Here is a 13,569-nt window from a genome sequence, read left to right on the forward strand (position 1 = left end):
CCGACACTCCCGATGCCGTTTAAGTCTAAGTTCAGCCCCATAGAGAGGGACATTCCTTTGGGACTTGTGGAGGGTAGGGGGTTGGGACATGGGGGTGGGGCATATGGGACATGTGGGGGAGGGGGTTATGTCGGGAGTGGGACATGTGGGACATAGCGGGGTGGGACATGTAGGGGGTTGGACATTTTGGGATAAATAAATATCCGGGCAACGCCGGGTAATCAGCTAGTAATTTATATAACTGCCCTCATTTTATGTAATTGGTGCTAGCACTAAACACATAAGTGCTTCTCATTATTGACCTGATATTTTTTTAAAGTTCTTGTCCAGACATAAGTATCACCACTTTTTCCTAGTCTGAGTTTTTCTAGAAAATACTACACCCTTATCAAGAAAATACACATCTCAAAACATTTTCCCCTGGACTCTACATGGTGCCAAAATTGGGGGCCGATCCAAAATGCCCTATTAAATCAGCTAAATGGGCCAATTACGAGTGCCAGTAATTGAGTGCTAATTGACACACTCTGGCAGCAATTTGAATTTACATGCACATCTTGCATTGCGCTATTCTATAACAATGGCTATGGAAGGGGCATGGGTGGGTCAGGGGCATTCCTAAAATTTGTGCACAGTGTTATAGAATACTGGAGATGTGTACCCAAATTGGGTGCCAGGAATTACACTTGATTTTGTCAGGCATAAATCCTGGCACCCAGATTTGAGCCCAGAAATTAACACTCAGTCTTCGAGTGCCCATTGCTTAATTAACATTGAGCACCAATTTTTTTCAGCACCAATTTTTAACAACCTTTTACTGAATCTAGCCCTTTCCTTCTAGGCACATGGAGCACGAGCTGTATCAGGTTGGGGGGGGGGGAGATTATTTCTATTATTTCAAAATTGCAGGGTAAAACTTGAGAACCAATGTGGAATAGTCTTCAAAAGGTGCATCTTATTTAGCCATGAAGAGTATGTAACTTTGGCCTTTGTCATTTTCCAGGCATTTGCAATTCAGGGTCAATATGCTATCCCTCATCCAGACGTGAGTCCAGCACATGTATATTATTCCTGTTGTTTTTCTAGTATTTGATCTGGGCAATGTTTACTTTCTACAACTTAAAGCAGAGCTGAGCTATAGATTCCTGGTAACAAGATCTAGTAAATGATTAATATCACCTAATGACCTTTATTTAATTCTTGTCAGAAAGTACAGTGGCCCAGATACAAATTTTTGTATACTTTGTAATTTCTGTCTTTAATTAATTGTCTCTGCATGCATGTTTTTTTAGGGATTTTCTTTTTGGTTTGTATGTAATTGTACCAAAATAGTTAATATTAACAATAGTCATTACATGTAATAACAATAGATATGTCATTCTCTAACAATGTTATTTCCCTTGTAATAGCTCAGAATGAATGATTGAACCTTTTTATCTTTAATTTTAATTAATCCAATTTTAAAACATTGTTAGATGGTTTTCTGTACTCTGAAATAATTCCATTTGATTGGTTAGTTCTAATTTCCCATCCTGCCCTGCAGTTGACCAAGCTTCACCAGTTGGCTATGCAGCATACCCCCTTTACTCCCCTTGGGCAGACCACCCCTGGTTTCCCTGGTACGTACCCATGATCCCCTGGGGATGTCCTTCTTCTTAACAACTTTGTTTGCCATGGTCATTCCATCATTTTAATGTAAATGTGGCCAATGACCATGTCTCCTTGTTTTTTTCGCTTTCTTAATCTTTTTGTTGGGGTTGTTTTTCCATGCTTCCATTACTGTTTGTTTTGTCAGTGCTAAACTACTATGCTTTTGTTTTCTACCATTTACTTAAGCAAAAAATATTTAATTTATGCTGTTCATAATGCTGAGTTTCTGTACTCTTGTCCTATGAAGCTATTGTCGCACTTGGCATGTACTAGTCTATAACATATATTGACATGAAAACAGCATAGTAAATTTTATATCTCTCTTTTTTCTTCCTGATATCAAGTTTGAAATTAAACTACAATTAAATTAGAGAATGTTAATTATCAGGGACATAAATACTAATTTCTGTCTCACCATATGCTTTCACATTTATGTATGGCAAACAGAGGAGTGTACCTATGGCATTATCAGTCTTAACCCCTTTTTATTTGGATGACTTGGACCTCAGCTATAATCTGATGATTGATCCATAAGCTAGTACATGCAGTGTGTGACAAGTAATAACTTTTTTTTAATCACATACGCCTATTGGATATTATCAAATTAAATTTGTGCAAAAAGACATTTGTGTGCGGTGTCAAGTGGGGAAATGGCCTATTTGCTTTTGACAATAAACATTTTAGGAGACAGGAGGAGGGCCATTTCATGGCATCTAAATTACTGAAAGTATTCTTGAAATTTTTTTCCATTTCACATGACCCATTTAACTATAAGCCGTGGGTATGAGCAGTTGTAAACCTATTTATTAAAATATCGAACAACTGTATGGCAAAACTAAAGAAGCTGAGTGCTGGCTCATTGACTTACAACGTATGTGATAAAATCTCAAGACTGGCATCACCTTTCCTTGCCTCATGTTTTCCTTGTTCTTTACGCGCTGTTCCTTGATCTTTTCCTTGCTCCACATGTGTCATGTGCCTGTAACTTCACCGAGTGTTCATGCACACTAATTGCTTATTTTCCTGTCTACCCATATTTAAAACAAATGTATGCAACTTACAGTATTTCGTACTTCCCTGATCCTCTCTCCCTCTCTCCAAGAATAAACCTTTCTTTCCAAAATCTCTTAATCACCACTAATCACATATATGATTTTGAGAGTCTCCCTTAGCTTTTCCTGCCCTCTCTCAATCCACCTTCCTGTTTATTACATTTAATATTTCCCTTTTTTTGTTATGTACAATTTTCATTCTTTATTTGCTGAACTTTACATTTCCCAGCAGACAGAAAGGCCAAATTGCTCACTTACCTATTCATCATAATTTTGCTCGCAAGGTAATTTATAGATTTGACATTTGGACTTTCTAAAGCACTGGAGGATTTATTTAGATTGCTTATTTTTTGGCCGAGGGTCACTGCTAACAAGAAATAAAGCTACATTAAGGCGGCCCTCTTTGAAAGATTTGCCTCCCTTGCTCTGTCCTCGCCTCTTTGCTGTAAGTTCTGTACTTCTCTTTGCTGCTGTCTTTGATCTTTTCACTATGTTTTTCTCAAATTTCTAAGTATCATCATTGTCTGTTTTCCTTCGCATAGCTTGGTTATAAGTTTTCCTTGTATTATCTTTGTCTCTCTCTTCCCAAAATACAGGATTGGATGCCAATACTCCAACCAGCTCCCATGAGCTTACTATTCCAAATGATGTAAGTAGAACTCAGTGGTCCCTCTGACTGACTTTGTACTTGTACGTGGAATGTCATCTTGCTCACTTAAATTACTGTCCCTAAGATAAGACAGTGGCATTCAGGGTGTGGCATCAGATCCATAAGAAATGAAAGCAAACTAAAGACAACAATCCAAATGAAAAAAATCCAAAATATATTCATTGGTACTCTTGTGACTAGAAGCCCAACATGTGGTCCAAGGCCAAACTGCAGTCTGCTTTATCTATAGTAGGGATGCTGTCTGCATGATAATGTTAGTATTCTTCTCCTTCCTGAGTTAGATTCTTCATCTGGATTGTTGATGCCGCATGCACTGGTGTTCTTCCTCTGGTGTGGTTTCAATGACGTGTTGGAACTGAGCATGCTCAATAGTGCTACTAAGTACACGCAATTTAAACATATCACTGAACTGTGCTGGTGTTGGCATGCACTGTAGCAAGCTACTGCCTCCGCTTCCCATTCTGGTTCCTTGGTACTGAGAAGTCAGGTTCAGTCCTGCGCTTTACTGCTTTGTGTGGGACCTTCTAACAGAGCAGGAAAGCAAAGGAATCATTGTCTGACCAGTAGGATTTGCAAGTAAGCTGCATATCTGGGCTCTGCATCTTCACTAACTGCATCCTGATTTTAAAAAAGCCCATATTTTTTTAGTAGATAACAGGCTATATGTCACTATATATCAATAAAAATAATGGGATCAATATTCAAAGCAATATTACTAGCCAGAAACAGTTAAATCACTTGTTCAGGACTAACCAGTTAATTTCAATAGTACTTAACCAGTTAGTGCTGCTGAAAATGATGAGCTAGGACTAGATTCTATAAACGGTGCCTAACTGGGTAGGCACCTATCAAAACGATACCTACTGCATTCAATCAAAGTTAGGAGCCATTTGTAGAATCACGCCTAGCGGTGCCTAAATTGACTTCTGTTATATCTACTCTGGATTCCGTGCAAGTGGTGGTCAATCCATTCCTGCGAACTGGACTTGCAAAAGTCAGAATACTCACAGCTTTGAGCACCTCCCATATGGAGGCGGAGCCCAGTGCACCCTTCAGTTAAGACCCAAAGCAATCGATCTCCACTGGAACAGAAGGCAAAGAAGGAGGGGAAACGGGGCCACCACATCCGCTCTGTAAAAATTGAAAAACGTATGCAGAATAGACCAAGTAGCTGCCCGACAGATCTCTGCGGGATGCACTACCCAAGACTGCCCAGGAAGAGGAGATACTCCTGGTCAAGTGGGCCTTAAGAGAGACTGGTGGCTGTTTACCACAGGCATATACATTGAAGAGATGGCTATTCTAATCCATCAAGCAATAGAGGCCTTAATATTCTGCAGTGGCTGGTAAGCACGAAAGCCATTTGTCCTTTCCAAGTACTGGAGCAAAACTCTGCAGACATTCAGCTTCTTCAAAACTCTGTCCTGTTTGTCAGACCTCATGGATTGAAAAGTAGGCAGATAAACCTCCTGGTTGACATGGAAATCTGACACCAGCTTTGATTGCCCCACGTACGGAATCTGTAGTAGATTAACAGAAAGAAGATTATCCAGAACCGGTACATTAAGCCAGGGTTTTCTTGGCCTAATATACATGCACTTAACTCAGTTCACACCCAGATACCCCTAGCCACTCCTACTTTCCATGTAGTCATCTCAGTGTAGATCCTACTGTGAGGTGGGGTATGCGCTTACTAAGTTAGGTGCCTACAAGCTAATTACTTTTTATAATTGTTTTTATTGGCACTTTCAATTAGCATAACTTAAGCGAATTTAAAAAAAAAATTAAGTTAGGCACCTTTTATAGAATCAGGGCATGGGGCCAGATTCTCTAAAATGGTTTCAAAGTTAGGTACTGTTTGGCACCTAGATCAGCAGCACCTAGTGATGCCTCACTGAAATTCGCACTGAAGTTAATTTGTTTTCATTGAGCTTAATTGGCATTTTAATTGAAAATGCCATTAAAACTCAAAATATAATTTTAAAAACATTAAAGTTCCATACAAATTTCAGTTAGATGTCACTAGGCACTTGGTGACACCTAAACCCAGGCACCTAGCTGTGCCCAATGACGCCTAACTGAAAAGTAGGTGTGATTAGGGGCAGAGTATAGGTGAGCTCTGAATTAGGTGCAGGTAGGTACCTGTTTTGTAGGCCAGAAAACCCCTGGCTTACATTACACGTGCCTACATTATAGGCACTTAAGGCACTTAACTCAAATTGAGGCACCGCTAAGCACGATTCTATAAATGAGACCTAGATTTTAACTGACTGGCTGATAGGCACCATTTTTTCTAGGAGCCTAAGATCTAGGCGCCATTTATAGAAACTGGCCCTGAGGGGCTGATTCTGTATAGGACACTGGTCTCAGTTACCACCTAAGCGATGGCTGAGAATCGCACACCAGCATCCTATACAGAATTGCCTAACCCCGCCTAACCTGCCCGATTCTGTAACTAGCACCATTTAAAGAATCGCATTGCCGCTGAGCTGATCAGGTCAAGGGAATCCCCCTGTCATGATCAACTCAGTGACTGCAGTAGGGAAACCCTGCCCCACGAACATCCCCAGCAGGAGGGATGCCCAATCCCTCCAGCCGCCAACCACAAAACAATCCCCAGCAGGAGGGAACCCAAGCCCTCTTGGTGGCTCCCCAAAACAATCCCCGGCAAAAGGGATGCCCAATCCCTCTTGCCAGCACCTCCCCGAACATCCTCGGAAGAAGGGATGCCCACTCCCTCCTGTGATGCACCGGAGAGGGGCCTAAGGCCCTGAATAGCCCAGGAACCTAAGAATCTGAGGCCATTCCTGTGCATCCCAGAATGCACTGGGAAGGCGACCTAAGACTCCAGTTGGCCCAAGCGCCTACAGCCCCTCCTATGGGAGGGGCCTTAGGTGTCTGGGCCAATCAGGGTCTTAGTCCCCTCCACAGTGCATCCCAGGATGCACCGGGGAGGGGAAGGCCTGCCATTCTGAAGAGGCGGGCCTGCCAGCCAGAGGGAGAAGGCATCTTATCAGCTGCCTTTCCTGAAAAAGGTACGGGAGGGGTCTGGATGTGCTATAGGGGGTGGGGGGTGGAGTTTGGTAGTGTCAGAGTTGTGGGTTTGGGGAATATGGGAGTCATGTGTTTGGGGGGTGCCGGCAGGAGGGAGTGGGCATCCCTCCTGTCGGAGATGTTGGGTTGGTGCCGACAAGAGGTATTGGGCATCCCTCCTGCCGGGGATGTTCGTGGGGTGGGGTTTCCCTGCTGTGGCCACTCAGCTGATCGTGGCAGGGAGATTTCCTTGCCGCAATCAGTGTAGTGGCCATGTCTATACATTTCAGGTGCCTATGGTGGCCCTAGGGAGACGCCTAGGGCCACTCATGCTCACCTAAGGCCATTCCTGGGTAAAACCACGCCCAAGCCCAGCCTTAGGCGAGCTTAAGCATCCCTAGGCGCCTCCCTGCACCCACGACAGACACCTACAGTGTAGATGGCATGCCTCAGGGTTTTGTTGTTTTTTGGTTTTTTTTTAGAAAACGTGTATCATGATTGGCTGGTTAGATAGCATTAGGATGCCTACCACTGCCTACAATTGGGACACCGTTTATAGAATTTGCCCCTCAGTGCCTAACAAAATCTAGTAATTTGGGGGCAGAGTCAGCACTTGGCCGATTAAGTGCCAATGTTCAACACTTAACCATAAATTAGAACAGATAAAAGTCAGTTCTTTGTGTGGTGCCCCCCTAGCTGGTTAAGTGCTGAATATCACACCTAATGGCTATGATGTAGCCAGCTCTATAAACCCAAAAATTCAGTGCCAGAGCCTGGACATGGGTAGACAATGAATTTTCTATCATAACGCCTGCAGTAATCAGCAAATTACTGATTGCTGCCGGCTGAAAATTCACCCAATTTATTCAGTCTACTGGACCTCCAAGCATTCGGCCTACTAATGAAAAAACCTAGACTCCCTTGCTATAGTGGGTTTACGTGTGAAGGAAACTGTTTACACCTGGCACAATCTTCTTCAGTAGTTATAGATGAACACAGAAATTTAATATAGAACTTTTTATTAAAGGTTGAGCCAAAGCATTTTATTGACCGTGTTCCTCAGTAGTTGCTATATTTGATTCTCCCATAAAACGGGAAAAAAAAGTTCAGATTTAAGGAGGGGTGAAAATAGCCCCACCATCAGCTTCTCTACACTATAAGAGCAAGAAATCATGGGTAATGAACAGTAAAAAAAAAAAAATTAAATCAACTCTATTCCCTGGGCAGTCAGTTTATAAATTATTTGTTGGGTCCACATGTATGAAGCTTTTTCCCCATAGACACAAAACTGGGGAAGCTCCTTTAGTACATCTGGTCTTAAGTCTCAGGGATTTCAATTTTGTAACAGGGTGCCTTGGCTGGAAAGGAACCCTTGCACATATTAGGGATATATATACATTCTTTAACACACAATTAGTTTGTTAGCATGCCTTAAAAAGCTTTCACTGTTCAAAATTGTTTTAAAATATTAATCTATGAATTAATATGTGTTCAATTTAAAGTTCTATTGTGCAGTAAACAATTTCATAGTCAAATGAATGTCTGAAATAAGCTAATAAAAAATACCCAGAATGTGGGAACAAGTACAAAAAATCTGGAAACAAACTAAAAATGTTTTGTTTGTGCACATCCCCTAATGCAATATAGGACTGAATCCTACAGAATATATAGCACCTAAAGAATCGATGCCAGAAAAAAAAACGCTTAAGCGTTATTCTATAAACAGTACCAAAAGTGAAGTGTGGTTTATAGAATAGCATTTATTCCTTGAGAGTTGTACGTAACTTTAGGTGTGACCATTTGCACCGACAGAAACGTGGCGCAAATTCTTACGCCTAAAGTTAAGCGTGGATGCCCCTTATTCTACAATTACACACACAAATAGGAGGAATGCCCCTGATCTGTCAAGATGCATGCATGGTTACAGAATAGCACTTAAGCAGATTTTTGGTACTTATGCACATATATGCACCTGTACCCATGTAAATGCTGGCAGTGGCATAGAAAGGGAGGTTGGCACCTGGGGCGGTAGTACCTGGCATTGCCACGCTGTGCGCCCCCCACTCTTCCTTGCCACTTGAGTGCCCTGCCACTCTTTCATGCCGCTTGAGCACTCCTCCCCTGCACCTCTTGAAATGTTCGCCGGCATGAGTGGCATCTTTCACCTGCCGCTCGCAATGGATTTGGCTCCCTTCTGATGTCACGTTCTGGTTCTGTGACCAGGAAGTAATGTCAGAAGGGAGCTGAGGTCGGTGCAAGCAGCAAGTGGAAGATGACGCTCATGCCGGCGAACATTTCAAGAGGGGGGGAGCAGAGAAGAGGAGAGGCGCTGGTGCCCCTCGCAAAGATGGCGCGAGGGACGGTCCACCTCTCCTCACTATGCCACTGAATGCTGGTATCCTGATCATTTACGAGCACACTCGGAGGCAATTTCTGTAAAGTCTGCCTAAAGTTAGGTGCCTATATCTTAAGTTAGGCTTAATCAGTGCCGATAATTGGCACTTAACTCATAAATTGGTGCAAAGTTAGCCACACAACCTGGTCAGTGCGATTCTGTAAAGGTCAAGCACCTTGTCCAAAGCACCTTTCTAAAAATGGGCGTGGTTAAGGGGCAGATCTTGGGTGTTGCTTTGAGTTGTGCGCACGATTAAAGAATATGGGCCGATGTGCCCCTAACGGTGTCAGATCAAAACCGTGGAAGACAAAGGCACGCGGGGACAACTGAGCGCAGCGCGGAGGTGCGCGCCGAAGAAAATAACTATTCTTAGGGGCTCCGACGGGGGGGGGGTACTTTATACAGATCGCGCCGCATTGGTGGGGGCATTGTGGGGGATTTGGGGGGTTGTAACCCCCCACATTTTACTGAAAACTTCACTTTTTCCCTAAAAACAGGGAAAAAGTTAAGTTTACAGTATAATGAGGGGGGTTACAACCCCCCAAACCACCCACAACACCGCCGCGATCTGTATTAAGTAAAGTGGGGGGGCTCCCCAACAAAACCCCCATCGGAGCCCCTAAAAACTGTCATTTTCTTCGGCGCGCATCTCCGTCTTGCGCTCAGTTGTCGGCGCGCGCCTTTGTCTTCCGTGGTTTTGTCTATGAACCGCCCCTAACGTAGGCACAGGCATTTAGGCCAAGAAAGCCCTGGCTTAAATACGATGTGCCTAAATTTAGGAAACCCAGAGCCACCTAAGGCTGCTTAGGCAGCACTAAGCACAATTCTATATAGTGCACCTAACTTTAATCAAATCATGCTTGGAGCCGTACTTGCCGGCGCTGAATTGTTAAGCGACATACATTGAGTCGTTGAGGCCCTGATTTTGTGTTAGTACCTTAGTTATAGATATGCTCCAAAAGTAGCCAAAATGTCCCGATATAATGCGTGAGTGCTCATAAGAGCAATGGCTATTCATCACACAAAGAATGAATTATATATTCAGGCAATCAATATACCTGGTGCAAATTAGGTTCTGTATAGATACCTAGGGGGTCAATATTCAGCTGGAGGCATTCAAGCCTGGATTCTATTAATGGCACTGAGATTGGCAGCCGCCTGCAAAAGCCGCGATGATCACGTGTTGCGCCGTTTATATAATTTATTATTTATTTATTTATTTCTGAAATTTCTAAACCACCTATAACTAAGCAGTTAACAACTAAAACATTCACAGTAGTTCATGGACAGTGCGTTTACAAAATTTATTCAGATTACATTGCAATTACATAGTAATTCAATCCACGTAAAATAATGTCAAAAGCTCAACGAATTTACACGTTAACCATCCCCACTAAATAAAGTGCAACAATCACAGTTTAGGATTCTTATTAAATATTGCCTACCAACATAGTTTCAGAGAAAAGCCTCCACAAACTGTTGTGTCTTACAACATCTTTCTAAACTGTAAACAGTCAAAAAAGATCCTCAGGATGCCAGGGAGGAAGTTCCAAAATTTTACCCCTGCCATGGACAACATTGCTGCTCTAGAATTAGCATACCAGACAGTTTTATCCATTATTGAAGTTAATCTCATAGTACCCTCAGACCTTAGATTCTTCCTCGGCTGATATACCTCTCATAGAGATTGAAAGTTCAAAGGAACAGATCCATATAAGCTCTGATGTATCACTGATAACATTTTATAACAAACCCTTTGCGACACTGGGAGCCAGTACAGCTGTTTTAGCACAGGAGATTCCCAAAATCACCCTCGCAGTAGAATTCATCAATTGCTGCAATGCCCTATATTTAATCTTAGTTAGTCCCAAGTAAAAGTATATTACAATAATCTAGACGCGTCAAAATCAATGCCTGTGCCACCGAACGAAAGTCGTATGACAGAAGCATTTTTTTTAGCCGATAAAGTGTCCATAGTTGCGAGTACCCACCCTGGATTGCCCTGAGGACCTGTCTTCCCATTGAAAGAGTCACAGCTATGTCACAGATAGAGAATCACAGCTATGTCACAGATAGATGCTGGAAATGTAGGCCAGGGTTTTCAAGGCCTATATTTCTGGTGCCCATCTGTGACGAGAATTGCAACTACGGAGGTGCCTACCGACACCTAAGGGTACTTCTGGAATTAACCATGTCTGTTTTACCCTTAGGCGCCAATAGGCACCTCTGTAGTCGCAATTCCGGCACCATTTGTGGAGGTGCCATCTTTTTTTAATGAGTTTTTAATTGTTTTTAAACAATGCAATTATTGCATCAATTAAAGGTAATTAAACCAATTAAAACCAGCGCCTAACTGGTAGCGTTGTTTATGGAATTTGGACCTTAACGTTTTGCTGTCACCTGCATTAAACCCAGAAATTTCCTTGCTAGGCCATGTAAGGGCTTTGGCATTGGATTTCCAAGTTTGCGGAGCCAGCTTAAACTATAGTCAGTTAAGTGTGACATTCAGCACTTAACCAGCTATGGCTTACCACATAAATACTGACTTCTATGTGATCCTATTTATGGAGTTACCTTGGCCGCTTAAATACTGAATATCAGCACTAAACTAGCCAAGTGCTGACTTTGCCCCCAGAATGCCCTCAAAATAGCCATTTAGACTTTGGCACTAAACAGTTACAGTATTTTCAGTGTCACTAACCAGTTAAGTGACACTGAAATTAGTGGATAGCCCCAAACAGGCAATTTAACTGGCCCGGAGCCATTTCCAACTGGTTAAATCACTTTAAATATCAACCTGCTAATTTATAGAAAGCCAACTGGTAATTGCACCTGTAATGCATGGTGCACTAAATCAGATTCAGCCTGGAAAGGAAAGCCCAAGAAATATGAGGACTGATATTCAAAATCAGTGTGCTGTTGATATACTTTGCTGACACATAAGTGCTTTTCTTTTTAAATGGTCACAGAAAGGGAAATCCTGACACTATGCATGATTATGCACCACTATGTGTGTGTAAAGGTACAAAAAAGTGGCACTTGCACGTGAAAGCACCCTATATGCTATTCTATAAGGGCACGTGCATCTGCTATAGCAAGGGTTGCCATATGGCTCCAGAAAAAGGAGGATGGATTGAGATATCTGGGTTTGACTTCCATTGAAAGCAATGGAAGTAAAGATGTATCTGTCCTCCTTACTTCCATTGCTTTCAGTGGAAGTAAAATCCGGATGCCTCAGTCCATCCTTCTTTTTCTGGAGCCATATAGTAACCCTAGCTAAATCACATACCTGTATGTGGGTGTATATGTCAGTGGAGCATGGGGAATGTGGGTGTGGCTTCCAGTCACACATGTAATAGAATACGGTAAGTTGCACATGCTCTACCCATGGTTGGGTGCCTGTAGTTACTTTTAAAATGAATAAGAGTAAATATTTTTTTCACTAAATGAATAGTTAAGCTCTGAAACTGGTTGCCAAAGCAGGGTTTATAAAGAGTTTGGACAAGTTCTTGGAGGAAAAGTCCATAGTCTGCTCTTAAGACAGACATAGGAAAAGCCATTACTTGCCCAGTAGAATGAAACGTTGCTACAATTTAGGTTTCTTCCAGGTACTTGTGATTGGCTACTGTGGGAATAGGATACCGGGCTAGATGGATCACTGGTTTGACCCAGTATAGTTATTCTTTTGTTTTTATATTGCTTTATACAAGCTGAAACCAAATTATGCTAATATTGTATAATGGAATCTGGGTGCCCCAATGCTATTATAGAATAGCACATAGCACCTAAAAAGAGGCACCAACTTATAGAATTGCTTCCAAAACAGAAAAATGACAACTTGATGCCCAGCCAAACAGTTTAGGAGGAGCTTAAAGCATTCTGGGGCGAAGCCTAAATGCATCTGGATAGTGGTGATTCTCAGCCACAGTTCAGACATATTTGTCTGCTGTAGTGGTCCTAACTTTAAGTAGATAAGTTACTTGTTTATGTTTAGGACTGCATATTCACTGTCCCTACCTAAAAAAAATATAGTCACTGAATGCTGGGTAATAAGCAGGAAAATTAGCCATTCATCTTTATGTGATAGCTGGTATTCTGAATATGTTCAATCCAAAAAGAAAGGAATATTTATTCAGAGGTAAAGTACCAAGTAAACATGACACATGCATAATTCAGTAAGACAATAACATACAAAACAGAACAATACCCTAGATTCTGTATATGGTGCCCATGTTTGGATGCAAGATGCATGCATAACTGAATTGGCTAAGGAGCTGTTAACTATCAATAAATGGATGCCACTATGTGATATTGATTAGTAGTTGCGTGCCCATCTGGATAACACTGGGTGCCTAAATCTCATAAGTGGGCACAGCTGGGTCAGGGTGTTCCCAAATATTTTGTGTGCAGTGTTATAGAATAATGGGTCTGCACGCCCAGTATGGGAACCAGGATTTACATCAGATTTCAGCCCGCATAAGTCTGGCATCCAGAGTTGGGCATGAGAACTGGCACTAAGGGTGTACATCCTTTATACAATAGCACTTAGCACTGATCTTTTCCAGTGCCGTTTAAAAAAAAAACCTACCCCTCCCCCTCCCCCCCACACCTCCAATGTGGACAAAAATCAGTACACTTCAGAGAAGTTAAACAATTTGCTTTTTATAAGGGAAACTTTATAAAGGATTTGTTGTAACTATTCGCCAACACGCAATCCTAAAATACCTCTTTCAAAAGTACCCCTGCGGCACGGTATGTGTGATGCCAAG

The 13,569-nt window shown here is 42.1% G+C and overlaps 1 protein-coding gene across 6 annotated transcripts in view; it reads left to right on the top strand.

Moving 5' to 3' along the window:
* The window catches only part of LOC117353978 (poly(rC)-binding protein 3-like), a 342,700-nt gene that overhangs the window by 295,447 nt on the left and 33,684 nt on the right, over positions 1-13,569 (top strand). For all 6 annotated transcript variants that reach the window (XM_033930638.1, XM_033930637.1, XM_033930639.1 and 3 more), the window contains 3 exons: positions 1,004-1,045; positions 1,544-1,619; positions 3,299-3,351. In XM_033930638.1, coding sequence (XP_033786529.1) covers positions 1,004-1,045; positions 1,544-1,619; positions 3,299-3,351 — 171 coding nt within the window. The remainder of the gene's footprint in view (positions 1-1,003; positions 1,046-1,543; positions 1,620-3,298; positions 3,352-13,569) is intronic.

This window comes from Geotrypetes seraphini, chromosome 2 (genome assembly GCF_902459505.1).
Source record: "Geotrypetes seraphini chromosome 2, aGeoSer1.1, whole genome shotgun sequence".
NCBI classification, from domain to species: Eukaryota; Metazoa; Chordata; class Amphibia; order Gymnophiona; family Dermophiidae; genus Geotrypetes; species Geotrypetes seraphini.